Source organism: Paramisgurnus dabryanus, chromosome 2 (assembly GCF_030506205.2).
Source record: "Paramisgurnus dabryanus chromosome 2, PD_genome_1.1, whole genome shotgun sequence".
In the NCBI taxonomy this organism is placed as follows: Eukaryota; Metazoa; Chordata; class Actinopteri; order Cypriniformes; family Cobitidae; genus Paramisgurnus; species Paramisgurnus dabryanus.
Window position 1 is genome coordinate 37,921,327 of NC_133338.1, and position 19,198 is coordinate 37,940,524.

At 39.7% G+C, this 19,198-nt stretch overlaps 1 protein-coding gene across 1 annotated transcript in view; it reads right to left on the bottom strand.

The window, feature by feature from the left end:
• Positions 1–11,345: 11,345 nt before the first annotated feature.
• cdh11 (cadherin 11, type 2, OB-cadherin (osteoblast)) overlaps positions 11,346–19,198 on the bottom strand; it is a 51,842-nt gene continuing 43,989 nt past the window's right edge. Inside the window, exons 11-12 of the mRNA XM_065289303.2 lie at positions 13,623–13,874; positions 11,346–13,047 (exon numbers count right to left, since the gene is read on the bottom strand). Coding sequence (XP_065145375.1) covers positions 12,551–13,047; positions 13,623–13,874 — 749 coding nt within the window. The 3' untranslated portion in view covers positions 11,346–12,550. The remainder of the gene's footprint in view (positions 13,048–13,622; positions 13,875–19,198) is intronic.

Consider the following 19,198-nt stretch of genomic DNA (forward strand, 5'->3'; position numbering starts at 1 on the left):
TTGCTCGGTAAGGAACTGGAACACAGTCTGGGCAGTGGCTCTGATTGCTTCGGGGGCGGCTTGTACCTCTCGCCGTGCTTCTCCCTCTAGGGAGTTCAACACAAACTGGAGCCGCTGGGCGGCGCTAAGGCCCTGTAAGTCGGCCAAGTACTCTAATTGGGCCTTCCATTCGGTCAGTCGTACCTCCGACTCTGCTCCTCCATATTTCTGGATCCATGGGCTTCCCATGATAATAGACGTGGCACGGGGTGGGGCTGCAGGCCCCGCGTTGTCAGTCATTGGGTGACCTTGGTTACTCAACTCGAGGTGGGGCCCTGCCGACTACGCCAAAATCTGTCACCACCAGGGGCTGGCTATTTTAGACTAAAGCCACGCCCCTTTGCAACTCCCACCTCGAGGAGGTCCCCAAAGCCAACCCAATGACCAGACAAACACGGGAACAGGTAAGTAAAATTTAAAACAAGCTTTATTTAGTTTAAATATCTAAAAGAACTGGGGAATTGGGGAAAGGGGAAATTAAAACTAATAGGTTTCTTCTCCTCCCTCCAGGGAGACTGCAGCCACGGGCAGACAGGGCAAGGGCAACAGGGGTGCCAACCACCATAAGCCGGGGGAGAAAGGGAAACGTCAGGCTCCGGCCTGGACCCTGCTAACCGTGGCGCCCTCCTTCTTCCTTCCTGGAGGCAGAATAATTTCAGTGTGACTGGTAAGGAGATTTGTCCACTGTCTGTGTACCTTTCCTCAGGTCGGCAGGGGGTCCTCGCCCCGCGTGCCTTTACGTTCCCTGTCGTACGTCCACCCTCTTTCTCCTTGTGCCCCACAGGTGGTCACTGCGACACAAAAGCACTGTTAGCTTGGACTTTGAGTGTTTCTCACCGGCTCTGCTGCTTACAGCTCTCTGGGTAGGTATCACATTACACAGTCCGTTCTCCAATTGTTCACTCTCGTTTTCCTTTCTCTCCACAGGCGGCCACTAGGACACAAAGGCACTGTTACTTGGACTTCGAGTATCTCTCACCGGCTCTGCTGTTTACAGCTCTCTGGGTAGGTATCACGTTCACAGTCTGCTCTCCAATTGTTCACTCTCGTTTTCCTTTCTCTCCACAGGCGGCCACTAAGACACAAAGACACTGTTACTTGGACTTTGAGTATTTCTCACCGGCTCTGCTGTTTACAGCTTTCTGGGTAGGTATCACGTTCACAGTCTGCTCTCCAATTGTTCACTCTCGTTGTCTTTTCTCTCCACAGGCGGCCACTAAGACACAAAGACACTGTTACTTGGACTTCGAGTATTTCTCACCGGCTCTGCTGTTTACAGCTTTCTGGGTAGGTATCACGTTCACAGTCTGCTCTCCAATTGTTCACTCTCGTTGTCTTTTCTCTCCACAGGCGGCCACTAAGACACAAAGACACTGTTACTTGGACTTCGAGTATTTCTCACCGGCTCTGCTGTTTACAGCTTTCTGGGTAGGTATCACGTTCACAGTCTGCTCTCCAATTGTTCACTCTCGTTGTCCTTTCTCTCCACAGGCGGCCACTAAGACACAAAGACACTGTTACTTGGACTTCGAGTATTTCTCACCGGCTCTGCTGTTTACAGCTTTCTGGGTAGGTATCACGTTCACAGTCTGCTCTCCAATTGTTCACTCTCGTTGTCCTTTCTCTCCACAGGCGGCCACTAAGACACAAAGACACTGTTACTTGGACTTTGAGTATTTCTCACCGGCCCTGCTGTTTACAGCTTTCTGGGTAGGTATCACGTTCACGGTCTGTTCTTCAATTATTCACTCTCGTTCTTCTCTCTCTCCACAGGTGGCCGCTAGGACACAAAGACACTGTTACTGAGACTTCGAGTATTTCTCACCGGCTCTGCTGTTTACAGCTTTCTGGGTAGGTATGGTTTCCTCCGTAGGTCAGCAGAGGGGCGAAGGTCACACACCACCTCACCGGGTCGAGCGCTGCCCTATCTCCACTGCCCGTAGGCCGATCGAATCCTGGACAGGGGCGCCCCTTTGTAGAGACCGCGGGGGCGGCGGACCCTTTCGCCTCTAACTCTGCGACAAAACAGACACAGGTAAGTTTACACCACGAATATTTCCAATGTTTTACTCACAGTCACTGACAGCTCTTGGTCTGCGTCCCTTCGTACTCCGAAACAGCACACTACGTATGGTAGCAGTAATTTCTGAGGTCGTTAGCCTCTCCGCCTTCTGCCCAGTAGAAGAAATGGATGATGCGGGGCTTCGTCTAACAAGCCACACAGCAACCCACAGCAAATACACAGCACCACTCCAACGTGAAAAGCTTATTAATTGCAAAGTCTCACTCACCACACTATAAGTACAACACAACAAGGGAAGCGCCCGGTGTCTTCCACTGCGCTTGGGCTGAGATAGGGGCGATGGAAAATACGACCAAAGTAAGGTCTCGTTGCTGTGGCTGTTTGGATTTACACTTCTAACGGCTCGCCCACCACACTATTGTAGGGGTAGGGCCGCCCTCCTTCTCCTGGAGGGTTCCAACGGTTACACAGGCTAATTTTTGCAAGTTACTCCACACCAAAAGGGTATACTCACAGCGAACAGCCTTTGTTTACGTTGTACAATCAGGTCAATTTCTTCCTGTTTTACTCCTTCAAAAGTACTGGTTAGGCCAAGGTTCCCTTTTTACCCATAGGATTTTCCCTTTACTCCAAACAGGTCCACCGTCAACTACAACGAGAGAGGGAGAGAGAGAGAAATACAGACAGCCACCACGTCTAACAATGAGCACAGCTCCGTTCCTCAGCACACACTACAACCGTTTAACTGTGATCTAACTGTGCTTTTTATATTCCCCCATGTACTCTAGTTGTCCAATTACCCGGCGATCTCTTTAACTATGCACAGCTGTAAACAATCGGCTGATTACAGCCCTCGCGAAGCGGCCGGATGTCCGGTGTTTCTGTTCTCCGGTCTGGACGGAAACATCCGGGCGGAACCAAACTTCCTCAACTTTTTGGTTCCGCCCTGAAAGATCGTCACCCCGTGACATATAAATAAAACATCCAGGATTTCAACAACTGTCTGAGTGAGAAAGCTTTATTAAAGGTAGCTGTCATCACATGAAAAGATTGCAATTTGGTGAGCAGTGTAATCCATTTACACATGGAGGCTTGTCCTGGGTAAACATCTGAGGTGGATCAGTAGTTGATTTTCCAGGGAGTCAATCATGAAGCCAGTTTAGTAATGACTTGTTTCATTGCCATGACAGTCTGGCACAAATAAACAGGCTTTGCCTTTCCTGGGTAATTCTCAGACCAAACCCCATCTTACTGACACTAATGGTGACTTGTGAGACTACATGTAGACTTTAAAAGGTTTTCAATGCAAAATGTATATTGTGCAACCTACAGTATTGAAGACAGAAAACACAGAGATAATTTAGATTACATCTCATTCAATACATCAATGCAGAAACTGGATCTACTAATGAATCCATCTCATAGACTCATGGATCAAATTAAATCAATGTTTTTGCTCACTGCACGTATTCTCTCATCCCTAGATGCCACAAACATTTTACTGCACCACAATGAAACATTTGGCTGAATATGTGACTAGCATCTGACCGCAGATAATGTTTGTTGTCAAGTAGAATAATCAGAGCTCTTAGATTCTCAGAAGCACAGCATAAAAGTATCCCATAGAAACATATACACGCATCTCGCAATCGGATGATTATTAAAGTGCAAGTGGTAATTTCGTTGTCTGTAAGAGGGAATTAAAGTGGTACTACAGCAGGCCTTACCCTTAGAGTGTCCTTGGGGTGTGATTTGATGTCATTGTGGATATAAAAATACCTCGTCTGGCTGGTCTTCTGGAGTACTTCAGTAAATGGCAGAAACATTGGCTATTGGGTTGATCTTTCCTGGTTTCTGTTGTCTTCCGTCAATACCGTATGTCCCCATGGCGACTCGCAGGAGCCATTTACTGGCTCTCTACTGCTAATTTTTATGCTTGTTCTCTCCTAACTTCTACCACAGAGATTGATAAAGACCTTTATTACTGACCTGTGTTTTAGTGCATTTTTGCATGAGTCACAAATTTCCCAAAACATTTAGATGCATTTTTATAATACTTCTTGTTTGTTCAATTAAAATGTGGGAGAGGTTGTAAATTACTTTAAAATAATGAAAGCATAAGACAAACTGCTTTCTTAACTTACAGTTAATAAAGATGACATTTACCTAAATGTTATGTAGAAAGTTACATATAATTGTATTGTAATATTGTATATATTGTATAAGTGTACAATATTTTTATTATAATATAAAACAAGTCTATAACTACAACATCATCCAAAATATATATAAAAAATGAATGCATTCATCCATTAAATTTAATTTCTAAAACCTGAAAATTAGTTAATATGTATTATTAAAATAATTACAACAAAAATAAAAGTACATAAAAAATAAATAATTGACACAAACAAATTATATATGCATTTGAATATAAAAATGAAATAGGAAAAAGTGATGTTAAAAGAAATGTTTAAGTTGATTTTTTAAAATGGTGAACATGTCCAGCTATAAATGACTTCATTTTTGAAAACTGATTGGACTGGCCTAATTTATAAGAACACATTTGAAATGTCCAAACTGGAATTGGGTTAATAATTAGCATAATTAGACACAATTGAGATTTTAGTTGGTATTGGCTACTTAACGTGATATTTTGGATAATCTATCAAAAAAATTATTACAAAAAGGTGTTCTTAAATCACTAATTTGTGGTTTGTTAAGGACCCCTTTCATTTTCAGTGAAGCAGATTGTAGAACAATGTGGAAATACGTGTCAGATTACATCAGTATGCATTGTATGCCTACTTATTAAGAGTTTGAAGGATATATGTTTTAATTAGCCATACCTCTAGCGATTAAGACCTTGGAGACAATTATATTAACTAAAATGTTAATTAAAGTCGCAAAAAAAATCTTAATTGTTTTCACACCACTGGTCCTCTGTGAGTCCAGAAATAATTCTCAGAAGCTTTTCCCCAGTTCAGCATATGGTGGCCTAAATATGCAAACTCCCATGTCACATGGCTTCTGGCACATAAAGCGATACCTGTTCAGATATGGAAATGCAAAGAATGTAAGGAGTTAAGAACTGAAACAAAGTGGAAAGCTACAGATAAGTATCTGTTATTAAGCAGGTCTACTCAAACGTTTGAATCATACAGTGCAGCAAATTGCTTGAAGGGGACATTTCACAAGACTTTTTTTAAGATGTCAAGTAAGTCTTTGGTGTCCCCAGAGTGCATATGTGATGTTCTAGCTCAAAATACTATATTAATAATGTATTATAGCATGTTAAAATTTCTACTTTGTAGGTTTGAGCAAAAATGTGCCGTTTTGGGTGTGTCCTTTTAAATGCACATGAGCTGATCTCTGCACTAAATGGCAGTGCCGTGGTTAAGGGTGCATTATCCCCTTCTGATATCACAAGGGGAGCCACATTTCAATGACCTAATTTTTCACATGCTTGCAGAGAATGGTTTACCAAAACTAAGTTGCTGGGTTAATCTTTTACACCTTTTCTATGATGATAGAAGCACCGGGGACCCAATTCTAGCACTTAAACATGGAACAAGTCAGATTTTCATGAAATGTCCCCTGAAATGGGAATTAATTTTATCTTAAAATATATAAGCAATTATTGTGTCAAACTGCAAACTACATAACATTGTGACATTTATTACTGTGTGAGTTTCTTGTGTGAGATGTAACACTGAGCTACTTAGATATAGATACTAAATGCCATGTGTATGTTTTAATGAAAACTATACCTCAAATAATATTTTATTACCACCTGAATATGTATTTTAAAGTATTTTAAAGGGATAATTCACCCAAAAATACAAATCCTTTTATCATTTACTCAACTTCAGAAAAATCTTGGTAAATGTTTCAGAGAAAGCCTACAGGTAATGGTACCCATTGACTTCCATATTTGTTTATTCTATATGGAAATGAATGGGTATCAACTGTGTGGTTACCTTCATGTGTCAAAATATCCTGTTTTGTGTTCAATAAAGTAAAGAAACTCATACAGATTTAGAAACATGTTAGCGAGATTAAATGAGCACAGAATTTTCATTTTTGGGTAAATGATCCTTTTAAGGTACTTTTTGTTTGTATTTTTAAAACACATAAACTTGTAATTGAATAATCTGATATATATAAAATAATGTAAAAATCCTTATTATTGTAAAGTCGTGTGTCTGATATTTACTGCTGTTGAGGTCAGCACAGCTTTCAAAGACATTCAAAAATTCAGGATAGACGAAGAAAAGTGGATCCACCATTGCAAACAAAGTTTAGAACAAACAACAAGCAAACAAAGAACATAAATCAAACATTAATTGTGAAAGAAATTAAATAAGAAAGGGAAAATAAAAGAACAAAAGATGATGGCGTGTGCAAATGCTGTCTATTGCCATTGTGTATGTTGTTTATAATGGAGAGTAAAATTTTTCTTGCGCATGTGTTGTTGTACATGTACCCTTCACATGTTCTCAAAAATTGGGCTGCATGCGGACAGGGTGTGCGGACAGCCACGGACCCTCCGGATGGCAAAAAAGGATGTCATGCGAGTTGCACGCAGATGGCGAGGTACACTTTGGGCTTTAAAGGTCAGATGTGTTGGAAAAAAGCTGCTGCTCAGCTTGTGTCCTTACTGACCATGCTTTCAGGTAAACAATAGTCTCATATGACTTTGCTAGGTGTTCTGTATGTTTTGTAAAGAACAACAAAAACTGCAATATTGCTGGACAACATATATATATATATGTATGTGTGTATCTGTACCTGTATTGTGACGGACAAACAGGAAAATGGCCCTGAAACTTTTCAAGGATCCTGTTGTGAATTATGGAAGCTATTAGTGATGTCCAGTTCGTGAACGAATCGTTCTTTTGAACTGGTTCTTTTCAGTGAACGACTTGAATCAGTACACCTAATCGGACTGAATCGTTTAAAAAGTTTGTGTCTCGAGACAGCAATGATCCACAAGTTACTCACTTTCAGATGTGCGCGACAGTCATTCTGATTCTAATTAAAAGAGAGTAATCCGTATCTTAACTCGTAGAAGCTCTCCCCAACAGTATCCCAGTATCACTGACTGAACCGAGACATGGTGAATTTTGTTGATACTGAGCATGCGCAACAAACATACTGGTATTCCAGAGTCACCGATAAAATGAGTACCTGAATCTAGAACGGTTTCTATCGGACGCGTCCGACTTGATGAGTCGTTAATACTGTGCATGTGTTACTGAAAAGCACGATACAGCGACTCTCGAGTCAGGGACATGTTGCTGCATTTATGGAGTCACCAGTTCACTGATTTGAGAACAGTTTCTATCGGACGCGTCCAAAGAACTAATCAAAGAACTGTGGATACTGAGCTAGCGTGAGCCAAACAGTACGGACAGTTTCTGTGCTAATACTATAGCCTACATGAACTAAGATGATTGACAGACATAAAGTAAGTTTATTTAATATTACCATAAACTTACGCGAAATATGCGTGGAACAGCTAATTATATTAAACACCGTTTTGACTAAAATGTATTTGTTAGGTGTGTGTGTGTGCAGATTATATTTTAAGTTGGTATGAGCTTGATCATGATTTCTGTTAAACGTTTTTGAATGTGCTTTAGTTGGAATTTTTGATTTGTTTTATGTATTCTACCCTCCTGGATGATGGAATTAGATGCGAATGACGTCATTACGTAAAGTACGTTTAAGAACTGGTGAATCGGTTTTTTGAACCAGTTCTTTGAAACGAACTGTCCGAAAGAACTGATTCACAAAAAAGAGTCGGACTTCCCATCACTAGAAGCTATTGCCAGTTTCCTATAGCACACTATACATCATTCTACAACTTTTTATTTATTGTATAATTCTTCATTTTGACCTCTTACAGTTGCAAAAGAAGATAAGCAAGTACTGCCAGAGTATTTGACACTTTAAAAGTCATCACTGACATAAACCACGAGTCTTATTTCTAATTTTCACGCAAGGTCACAAACTAGACTTTCTCTATCCATCCCTTGCTTTTTTCCCTTAATAGTCCATCAGTATTTTAGGCTTACAAGCTTAAGAGTGAGCATGTAACAATCAAACAACAGTAAATCTGCTTGCATTTCCTGTTGAAAGCAATCCTATAACACAAACAAGACAGGATCAGTCAGAACAGTTACAATTCTTAATTGAGGGCTTAGTGGTGAATGATAACACAAAGAGAGCGATGGCTTACCCCACTGATTGAAGAAAACCGTATTAAGAAGGATTTATTTAGTGACAAAAGCACTTTAAGCGAAAGCGCTATGTTAGCTTAAAGTCAACTACCATATAATTCTTTAATTCGCATAAAAAATAGAGGTCATGTTATATATTTTGTTCTGGTCTATATTAGACTAATATCAAAACGGCCAATGCTATGCACAACAAAGAATAAATGACTTATTATTGAATTAAAATATATGAATTAATATTATTATTATTATTATATTTCCTCTCATAGTCACAAAACACTGCTAAGCAATCTGTTTTAAGGTAAAACTGCTTTAGAGCCAAACACCCACATGCACATTTTGTTCTTTATTTGTTACAAACTGCTCCTCAGGCTATGGAATGCAGATACCCAGCTGCTTTGAGGCAATTTGACCCTCTTCCAAAATAATGTTGCTCTTTGAATCGGCATTGACATTGAAATTGATTCAAAAAGTATGCTTTGATGTACTGTACGCTCTCATAAGTTCTGACATTTACAAAGAAAGTGCACACTCTATTGTCTGTCATAACCAAATATCTTTCTTTCTTTGTTTTTTTTAAGGCGTTTTTTGTTCTCTCTTCTTCATCTTTCAACCTCGGCTCTGAATCAGCCTCATCCACGTTGTTCTCTATCTCAGGTACATCTTAATGCACCCAACCACACTTAATTCCTGCAGCGCCACTGTCAGGAAGGAACTATTGATTCATCGTTCTCAAGGAAGAATCTGACACTTTTTTTTATAGATCCCTGAGATATGAGCCAGAGCTGCAGCCCTCCTCCCCTCCCAAGACATTGAGGAGAGGCAGAGGTTATTGGAATCACCCAAACTCAGTTAGCAGGATTGAAAGGGCCTAAGGGGCCCAGAGGGTGGCAGGATAATCACCTGAGAAGCCAGGCTAATGGATCCTGAGTTTGGTTGAGAGAGCAGCTTAGCCAAATGGAGGCCCGGTGTGGAGGTATGGAGAGACCTGTGCCAACTCAGGTGGTCATTTTTAGAGAAAACATGCAACATATTGTACACGCATGCAATCTGACACCCTAGATGCAACCCTACAAATATTTCTAAAACCTCTCAATATTGTTTTGTGTGTGAATGTGACAATTTAAATTGACAGCTCAATGGTCTCGTCCTTTCTGTCTGTGCACTCAAAATATAATAAATAAGGTGATTCTCACAAAATCCAGATTTAGAAGGTGTCCAGCATCAGAATTTTTAAAAAGCCCTTGAAGCAAAATGTTTTTGCACATATAAGAATAAGGTCTAAACTTACTATATTTATTATTTTTAGAGGATTTAAAAAATATTTCCTAAACAATTATTAATTTTTTTTTGATTATCATTATCAAAAATGATCATTACCGCAACATGATATTACATTAAATACATGCATTTACAAACTGTTTCGGTAATGACAACTAAAAATTTGTCTAGGTACTATGACAAACAAAATTTAAACTTTTATCTGGAAAGAAAAATAAGAACTGCTGGTAGCCATCTTGAGTGTCACTGTCAATTATGTCCCTTCTAATAATTTTTTTTTTTTTTTGGAAAATGTTAGTTCCTTGAGGGCCAGGACACATTTATATTTCTTATTATTGTCTCTACATTTACTAATGATCACCAAATACCACATGTTTCTTTACTGTAAATGTTTATAGTATAACATGCACTGAAGCTTTTTATTTTTTAGATTTTTTAATTATAAATATTTCCATGTCAAAGAACCCAAATCCAGTCATGGACACGTTGCGGTAATGAAAAATTACCACTTAAATGTGGCAAAAACAACAAAATTGGTTTGTATGATGTCACTTGAAATCATGTGCAAAATAGTACATAAAGAGATGTTTGTAACTGTATGCTTCTTATTTTAATACTCTGCATTTACTTTTTGATCAAAATGTCTCATGACACCTAATAAGTCAAATTTCGCGAGAATCACCCATAAAGGTTCTAAAAATGTTCTGCGTCAGGCTGTATGGTTCCATAAAGAAGAGCCACAGTACATTTCTGTTGCACAAAAAGTTATATATTGTGGAAAAGGCTCTTTAGACTATAAAAATGTAACTAAAATGGGGCCAGAAATGGTTCTTTTATGGCACCGCTGTAAAGAACCTTTCACAGCACATTTATTTAAAAAAAATTGTGTTTCAGTAAAACTCGAAGTTTCAAACAAAATTAGATCAAACCCAGATCAATGCTGACAAGATTTTAGCAGACAGGACATTTTTCAGAAACAGTAAAACCCATTCTGAAACAATCATCTGTGTAGTTGGGATTTTGAGGATTGCATGAGGATTGTGATTGAATAATCGGCTATCAAGCAGATCCCTCCCCAACACAAGCAAACCTCAGATTACTTGAACATAATCTGTCTCTCTCATACAACACATCCTGCAAAATGACAAAAAAAAAAGGTTGAAGAGAAACAAGGAAATAGGAATACACAGTACATGATGATCTCTTCTTATCTGCTGATAGCCTACAATCATCTCTGACAATGACATAGGTGGAATAAATAACAAGAAAGCTACCCAGCAGCTAACAAGTATTTTTAGCTACTTGTCAAGAGCATCATCAGCAGGGTACCAAGAAGAATAGCTAAAGGCTATGGTTCCACAGAGTATGGTTCTGCACTTTATACATGGCTACAGTTTTCCTTCAAAGGATGGAAAGACCTGCAGCAGTGCTCTTCCAAAGCCCTTCCGGGAAATTGGTGTCAAATCTAATTCAGGTGGGCTGAAGTTGGGTTTTATGTAACTATTTTCCTTTTTTTTAACAAAGTGCACATTGACCTTTCAATGTGTGGCTACCCTGGGAGAGGAAAGAATGCAAGACTCTCCGCTGGCAGACAATAGCGGGACCCACCACTGGAAAGCACTAAAAGCAATGAAAAGCTCTGCAAGTGCGAATGCGATTCACGCGTCGAGTGGCTCTAAGGCACCGTGTCCTCATTCAACCTTTGTGTTTTTGTCATTACATTGTGAAAACCGAAGATAGATAGTACGCGTTCACACACATTTATTACCGCCATTGATCTTTTTATAAAAAGAGCATTTATTTCAAAGTTTTTTGCTCCTTGGATTGAAGCACATAATAAAGCAACAGTACAATGTTCATAAAATATAAGTGTGATGCCTGTAATATTTTCCTTACATGTTGAAATACTGATATTTGTATGTATACTAAAATAAGAACTTTTAAAATTGTACAAATAGTTACCATAAAATTGACATAAAAATTAGCCAGTTCTCACCGTGACAGGACGGACTGCTAGTTTCTCGCAAAGGAGAATCAAATAAGCCATTAAAGAAAAACGAAAAAAGAAAGAAAACTGAAAATAATGATAGTCATAGTGATTTTATCATAATTAAAAAAGAGATTTACATAAACTGATAGGTGAAGGATTGATCCTCAAGAGACATATTTTGCACATTGTACTGTACATACGTTATAAGGACTTTAGCTTGCTTTAGGATATAGCTTTCAAGTTACAAAAAAATGCACTGTGTTGCAAGAGTGTCCATTAGTTAAGGCGATTTTCGAGCTCACAGGTCTTCGTGATTGTTCGCAGATGGAACTGGGCTGAAGTTTATTTTTAGATGACAGAAACACTATTTTGCTGGATCCATCAGCTTCCAAATATAAAAACAAAAAAAACAAAAAAAAAAACAAGAGGACCTGTTTGGACAATATCTCCAAAGACAATATGGAGGCGCTACAGACGTTACAAGTCTTAATTTGCTGACGTTCTCTCCAGATTTCTTAATAAGGCAACTGTTTTTTTTTCTTTTTTTTTTCTTCGTGAGCTCATTCACAGTATCAACAAATCCACGTCTGTCTGTGATCCATATCCATAACCTCAAACCTGTAGGAACCTATAAACATTAAAAGTGAAATATAATGTTCTTTAGTTCTAAAACAACATCGTCACATATTCCTTGATTTCATACACGCCAACACATCCCGCGGAGGTGTATCTTTTGTTTATCTTTTTGTGAATTTTTATTTCTACCCTTCTTGCTCCCCCACAGCACATTGTGATCGTACCTATGACCCTTACGTGTCTAGTATACTGCACGTATACTCGAAGCTAACAAACAACCTAAAGTTTACTATAATCGATAAACTCATGGAATACTTATAGTAAACTTCACGAAGAACACACATTTGGTGGAGGAGGGCAGCGTGGAGGGAGATGAAAAAGGACTCATTTGAGTGAACGTTAAGAGTTGTCATCGGCCGAGTCTTTGGAGCCGTAAAGATCTGCGAGTTTCTTGAAGCGTGGCCCCCAGCTTTGGAGGTAATCGTAGTCCAGGTCCGAATCTGTTGTTACTGACTCCAAGGAACTGAGCGAGCCGGCGACCGAGCCCCTGCCTTCGTAACCGTAGATCTGAATGGAGTCATACGGGGGTGCCGTGGGATCATTGTCTGCGTCGGAAATCCGTGTTTTGATAAAATCGTCCACGTCCACGCTGTTGCCGATTGGCCTCATACCGGGACGCAAGGCATACTGCAGCTCGGGTTTGATGTCCTTACGAGGCAAGAAGCCGTTGGCACCGTCCGGGTTCTGTAAGGTGGCGATGTCAAACGCCTCTGTGTCCTCCTCTCCGCCTCCCTCGTCATCATAGGTGATGATGTTCTCTCGAATGTCTTCCTCCTCAAACACGATCAAAGGCTCTTTCTTCTGACGACGCAGGGCCACAAACAGCACCACGATCACTGCGGAGAAGCAAGCAAGCAAACGTCAAGCCCATACTAATAGCGTGCAAGAATAGCATCTTCCACCAGTTTTCTTATTATAGTTGCAGGAGATACAATGACAAACTGTTTGTGCTACACGCAACGCTATAATAAAGCTCTTTAGTAAGTCAGCAAAACATAAGACAGCTCATATATTGTAGTGAATGATGACATGCAGCATTACAGCTCTAAAATAGGCCTTCGAATAAATTCGTAATCCCTTCTGAAGATCTGACCAGCTTCTAGGGACGAGCAAAGTAAATACATGATGCTGTTTATCTTAGCCTCTCTGTAAAACATCTGTTTCATAAATACTTTAAGCCTTAAAGACAACTTCAGTGCATTCTGGCCTGAAATGCTAATATTGACACGCATCGGGTCCCTATAAGATGCTTAAACCAACTGAGCTAGACCACTCATATTTACACATGGTTGCACAATTTATCCTCAGTTTTTTTGCTTATACTGCGGGATTTGCAGAAATGCAATATAATCTATAAGGGCAACAACTTGAATGATTTAATGTAGGATTCCAAAAAAATCATTATGCTTACCAAGTAAAATAACAATGCAGGCCAAGATGGCGATCAGGGCTTCGGTGCTGAGCCCAGTTGTCAAGATTAAAGGCTCCACGTTGCAAGACAGGATCGTGTCCTTGCTGTCGCAGCTGCACACGCGGACTATCAGGGTATTGGTGCTGCTCATTGGTGGCATGCCGTTGTCATTGATCTCGATAGGAAGATGATACACATCCTGGGTCATTCTGCTGAATCCCTTCCGGATGACAAATATACTAGCGGTGCTGTCTATGAAACAAACAGAGGAAACATTTAGCCCGGTTAAAGAGGAGGAAACCAGACTTTAGTAAAAACAGTTGTAAATGTGTTGTTTGTGCCGAACAGAATCACAGTAAAGTTCTGCCCTCCCCAGAGTTTAGGTGTCATACGAATGACTCACAGCCACTGGTAAGAGTTAATGAGGTGTGAATCCTCCAATATTAAATTCATGTTTAATATTGTGAACATTTATCAGCTTTTGGAAGTGTAATCAAAGTTAGAGCAGAGGGAACGGTATTGGTTTTATTTGCAACTGGGAGGGATGGATCAGCGCCAGCGCACTTTCCTGACTCAGAGCAAGGTCACGCTGAAGGCGTAGATGGAGTGAGTTCATTTAAGGGCTCGGGGTTTAGTAATCTTCTCTCCCTCTGGCACCACTGTCTTCAACCTTCAGTGGCTCTGTCAGGGTAGGCTGTTAATGATAAGCCTTCATATAGGACGATGGCACAGGCGGGCACTATCAATCTGCCGTTATACATTATAATTCTATATCATGCTATGTCAGGTAGATTACAGTATCATTTTGCCACATTTGAGAGAGAGAGAGAGACACCTAGCCCTTGTTAACTATTCTGTGTTGGCTTTTAGGAGGATTTTTGGGGAACCTTTTTGGGGAAATACAGAGCCAAATGCACCCCTCCCTTCAAAGAAAGTATTTTGCAAGGGAGGGTGAATGCATCAGGGTTGTGCATTAGTTTTTTTGTTATTCTAGTAAGGTAGATGTTAGATTGGCATCGCTGGCTTTTTGTCGCACCCCACTTCATTTACATCATTTGGCTAAATGTAACCAACACTGGTCCAAAAGCACTTCTTGTTTCTTGTTTTACACTACACAAACATTAGAATAAAATGCAACCAACAGTACATTTAGACCTGAATCAGAAATGTAAACAAACATATTTGACAAGGCGTACACACGAGAAGCAAATTTAATTATTTGCACGAATAGATTACATACAAAGTCAATGCAAAGACATAAATAGACACAAATTAGGGAGGGTGATTGCAGCGAGCATGCGCTATTCACTTTAAATGCTTAAAATTGACTGATAACAGTGAAATGCCACTACATCCAAAAGCCAGAGGGCGCTCTCATGCAGAAACTCAATATGGGGCATAGAAGAAAAAAAACATAATTCGAAGCCTCAATGAGGGATTCGTAACTGTATTTTATTGAATAATGTTCACATGCACAAGTATATGTACATACAATACTATCTATTCAGTATTATGTGGGACTAAAATGTGAATAATGCAAATAACTTATATAAAACCTCTGGGGTTCCAACATTCTGACACGCGAAACGCCCACGTGACTGAGCAGAAAGCGAAGCCTCGTTTGTCATTGGTCACGTGATTTCTACGTTAACAAAACCAGCTTTAAATCGAGGCTTCATCTAGTACGCCCACTTTTGGCTTCGAGGCCTCGGTTCAAATGTTACATTACTACTTCAAACCTTCTCAGGTATTTTCATGATAATAAAGAATATGTATAATGATTATGTTTGACTTGTTATAAACGACTAACAGTGATTTCAGATCCATAATGACTTACTGATCAAAAGCCGTAGCACATAAAATAGCTGTGCATAGTATCGGCTATGCGATTCAGTATAGTTATTGGCCAGGTAGTCTCAGCCTCAGATGTCACACACACAGATTGTTGGCTATGCGTCTGATGTTTTTTGTTCACATTTCTGGAAACCCTGTGGGAATGTCAAAGTCGTCTTTGATTGGTTGAAATAAACCGGATTTCCAGGAGACGCGAGTGTCGCGATTAGTTTCGTCCCTGGAAAACAAAGCTCTGACGTTCCATTGAGGAAGAGAATCAGTCGTGTTCACGTAGATAATAATGACCAGTTATCATGATCAGCTTAACGTTGGATTCTCAAAAAATATGCAAAGTTTGCAGCATAGACTCTCTAAAAGACGTCCAAGAGGTTTGTTTGAGGCAGTTAGTTTAGTCAAAAAGTTTGGTTCTCCTGAATTGCTTGTAGGCATTAAAAAGTAAAGAGATATGCTTCAAACAGATGTTTACCGGGAGCGCCTCATTGGTGTGGCTGTTAATGAAGTGCACAACGTTGTTCTATGGTGAGTAATGTTGGTTATTTAGATGCTATTCGGTTGCGGCTGGTTATTTCAATAACTGACTTGTTGCCAGCTGGCTCGTTATTGTGGGGAGTCTGAAACGTGACGTTAGACGAAACAAACTGTGATTGGTTGTTTGACATGTCGGTCAAACAGCTCATGGGTGGGTTTTGTCCAGAAAAAGCAGCGAAAAACAGTATTGAAGGTCTGGCTACGCGAGACTATTGGCAAGGTATTATTAGTGTATATCGGCATTTATCGTCCCATCCCTATTATACAGTACAAAAACAATTATAAAACTAAAACAGAAGATGCTTCCCTGCAAGCAATTTTCCATTTAAAAGACGTGTAACAGTTGTCCAATACACAACGTTAAGCAAAATTTGGTCTGTCGGTAAAAATGTAATAGTCTACAGTAACCACAGCCTAAAAATAAATGAGATAAAAATAAATTAATTAATGAAACCAATCAACTTGGAATCCATGTTGACTTTGCTTCCATGATGAAATATCACGCATCGCACAAGTTACTTTTGGCTAAACAACGTGTAACCAAATTATTTTAACTAGAAGACATTGGATTTAACCTAGACGTCGAAATGTTGGCTATTGCTTGCTGGGTTGTTTATGTCTAGCAAAACGTCTAGCAGAAATGCAGAACCACAGCAACTTTAAAACCGCTCTGAAAGTGGCGTCTCTGCTCTAACTGCAAGATGACTTTAACTATCTTAATAAGCATGGACCACTATTTTCATCACAGCATGCACGCCTCTGTATTTTGAAACCATGGCTGGTTTGAACATAGTTGCCATTGGCTTGTTTTTAGTTATTACTGTCACATTCAAGTGCGTACTGGTGCCCGTCCCAAGAACACATATAATACATTTATTACTCCTTTCTTCTTTATCTCATCAGCTCTGTTTTCCAGCAGAAACACATAACCATTGCTGCCTTCTTTTGCCTAAGGGTTTGTGATTAATAAAACATTATTTGAATTTGACATCAAAGTTTTATCACTTTCATCACCGCAACTAAACACAAATAATATCCTACACTCTAAATAAGTGAGTTCATACAAATATTCAGAGTTCAAGCATGACTTTATTAAGTCTTAGTGATAAGAGAAGCCTCTGTGCGTTGCCTCATTTTAATGGACCTCTAGATAAATGGGTGGGCAAAGCTGATGAAAGCTGTATCCGTTTGAAAAGCTCTGGTTCCAGTCAATCTGAGTAGCTTAATCTGTCTCCCTAATATTGTTGTCTTTTGAAATGGCCTGCTAAAAAGTGCTCATCTCATTTCTCATTACAGCAGACCAAATGGGAAATAGAGAGTCATTTCTCTCTCTTTACTGTCCTCAGCTTCTTTCTCAGTTTTGTTTTATTCTCAGTCTAACTAATGCTTAAATAAATAGGTGATCATTACCCAACCCATCCTCATGCCCGTGGCGTCAATATTTGACGCACTTGACCATGCGTCAATATGTTACGCGGAGGGTATACCTTTCGCGTCATTTTTTGACGAACTGGGGACTTCAATACTATTACGTCCGTTGCATTCTCTTTCCTATTTTCTTACCATTTTCGCGTCGGTTTAGGGTTAGATTTACATAATGACATCCCTACCCAAACCTAACTCTAACCCCAACGCCAGGTGACAACTGTGTCTAACCCCAACGCCAGGTGACAACTGTTTAAACTGTTTAATTTCGCGTACACTGTTTAATATGCGTAATCTAACCCTAAACCGACGCGAAAATGGTAAGAAAATAGGAAAGAGAATGCAACGGACGTAATAGTATTGAAGTCCCCAGTTCGTCAAAAAATGACGCGAAAGGTATACCCTCCGCGTAACATATTGACGCATGGTCAAGTGCGTCAAATATTGACGCCATGGGCATGAGGATGTGTAGTCATTACCATGCAATTAATGTATGTTTTACTCAAGCCACGGTCATATTTGTTCTATTGATCTTGGACTTCATAATTAGTCACCTAGTAACGAACATGTGAGATGTTTGTGTTTTTATTGTTATATTAAAAGGGAAAGTAACAAGCTTGTCAAGTATAAAAAAGTGACTTCTGAATTAAACCAATCCTGGTGAGTAGTAAACACACGCACTGCAAGTCATGAACACACACCCCCCCCCCCCATAGAGCAATGGGCAGCCATCCCAGGGTAAGGTGCCTTAATCAAGGGCACCACACTTGCAACCCACCAGCTGTGAGATTCAAACCAGCAAATCTTGGGTTTCAATCCCGACTTCCTAACCACTAGGCTGCCCAATTGGCTGATCTCAACATGGCTATGCCCCTATGGGTCCAACCCACCCCATGTAAACCAAAACAGCTTAGTTTGGCTCACAGATACTGAAGTCTTCAGTCATTTTTTAATTAGCATGAAATTACATAGCGCACCTCTACAGTAAAACAGATCATCTGGGAGTCTGGAGAAAAATCTGCTTTCAGAAGAAAGTTTTCACAGGGGAAACTTTTGAGAGCTATTTTCTATTAAGAAACGAGTTATTTAATCATCAATCAAACAATAATTATGTGGAATTACTGGCAACATCGACTGACTCCATTATTGGATTTCCAGGCTTTTGGTGGTCAGAGAGAAATATGCCAATTCAATTTAGGCAGTGAAATAAGTGGAAATCTTATATAACAAGCTATATAGCAAAACCTCATATAGTAGACTAAATAGATACATGCATTACTATATCACAGATGTCCAATATCCACTATTGGTCTCTATCCAATAATGATCCAAGCATTCCTCATAGACTTTAGTCAGGGCTATATGCCATATTTAATTTTCACACGTGAATAACATGCATCTGTTCGATAAGCTGTTCTATCTTAAGCTTCTACAGTATGTTGGTCTAATTTCCAAGCTTTTAGATATTTTCAATTTAGGTATTTAAACGAAACGCAACTTTACAAACCATCGAGCAGACAGTACTTCAGCTCAGCACAGCTTGATTTTTATTCCTGTAAAATTAAACGGGGCATCTACCCTGACTAAAGTCCATTGAGCTGAAACTAGGGGATTCTCATTTCACTGCAACCAAGTCTTACATCAGGTGGGACTCATACACAAGGTCTCTTGACCTGCGTCTGTCTGTTTGGTCAAAGTTTAGGAAGGTTAGCACATGTAACCGAGCGGAGTAAAGCATGGTGATGAAGGTTTCCAGGAAGTAGTAAGCA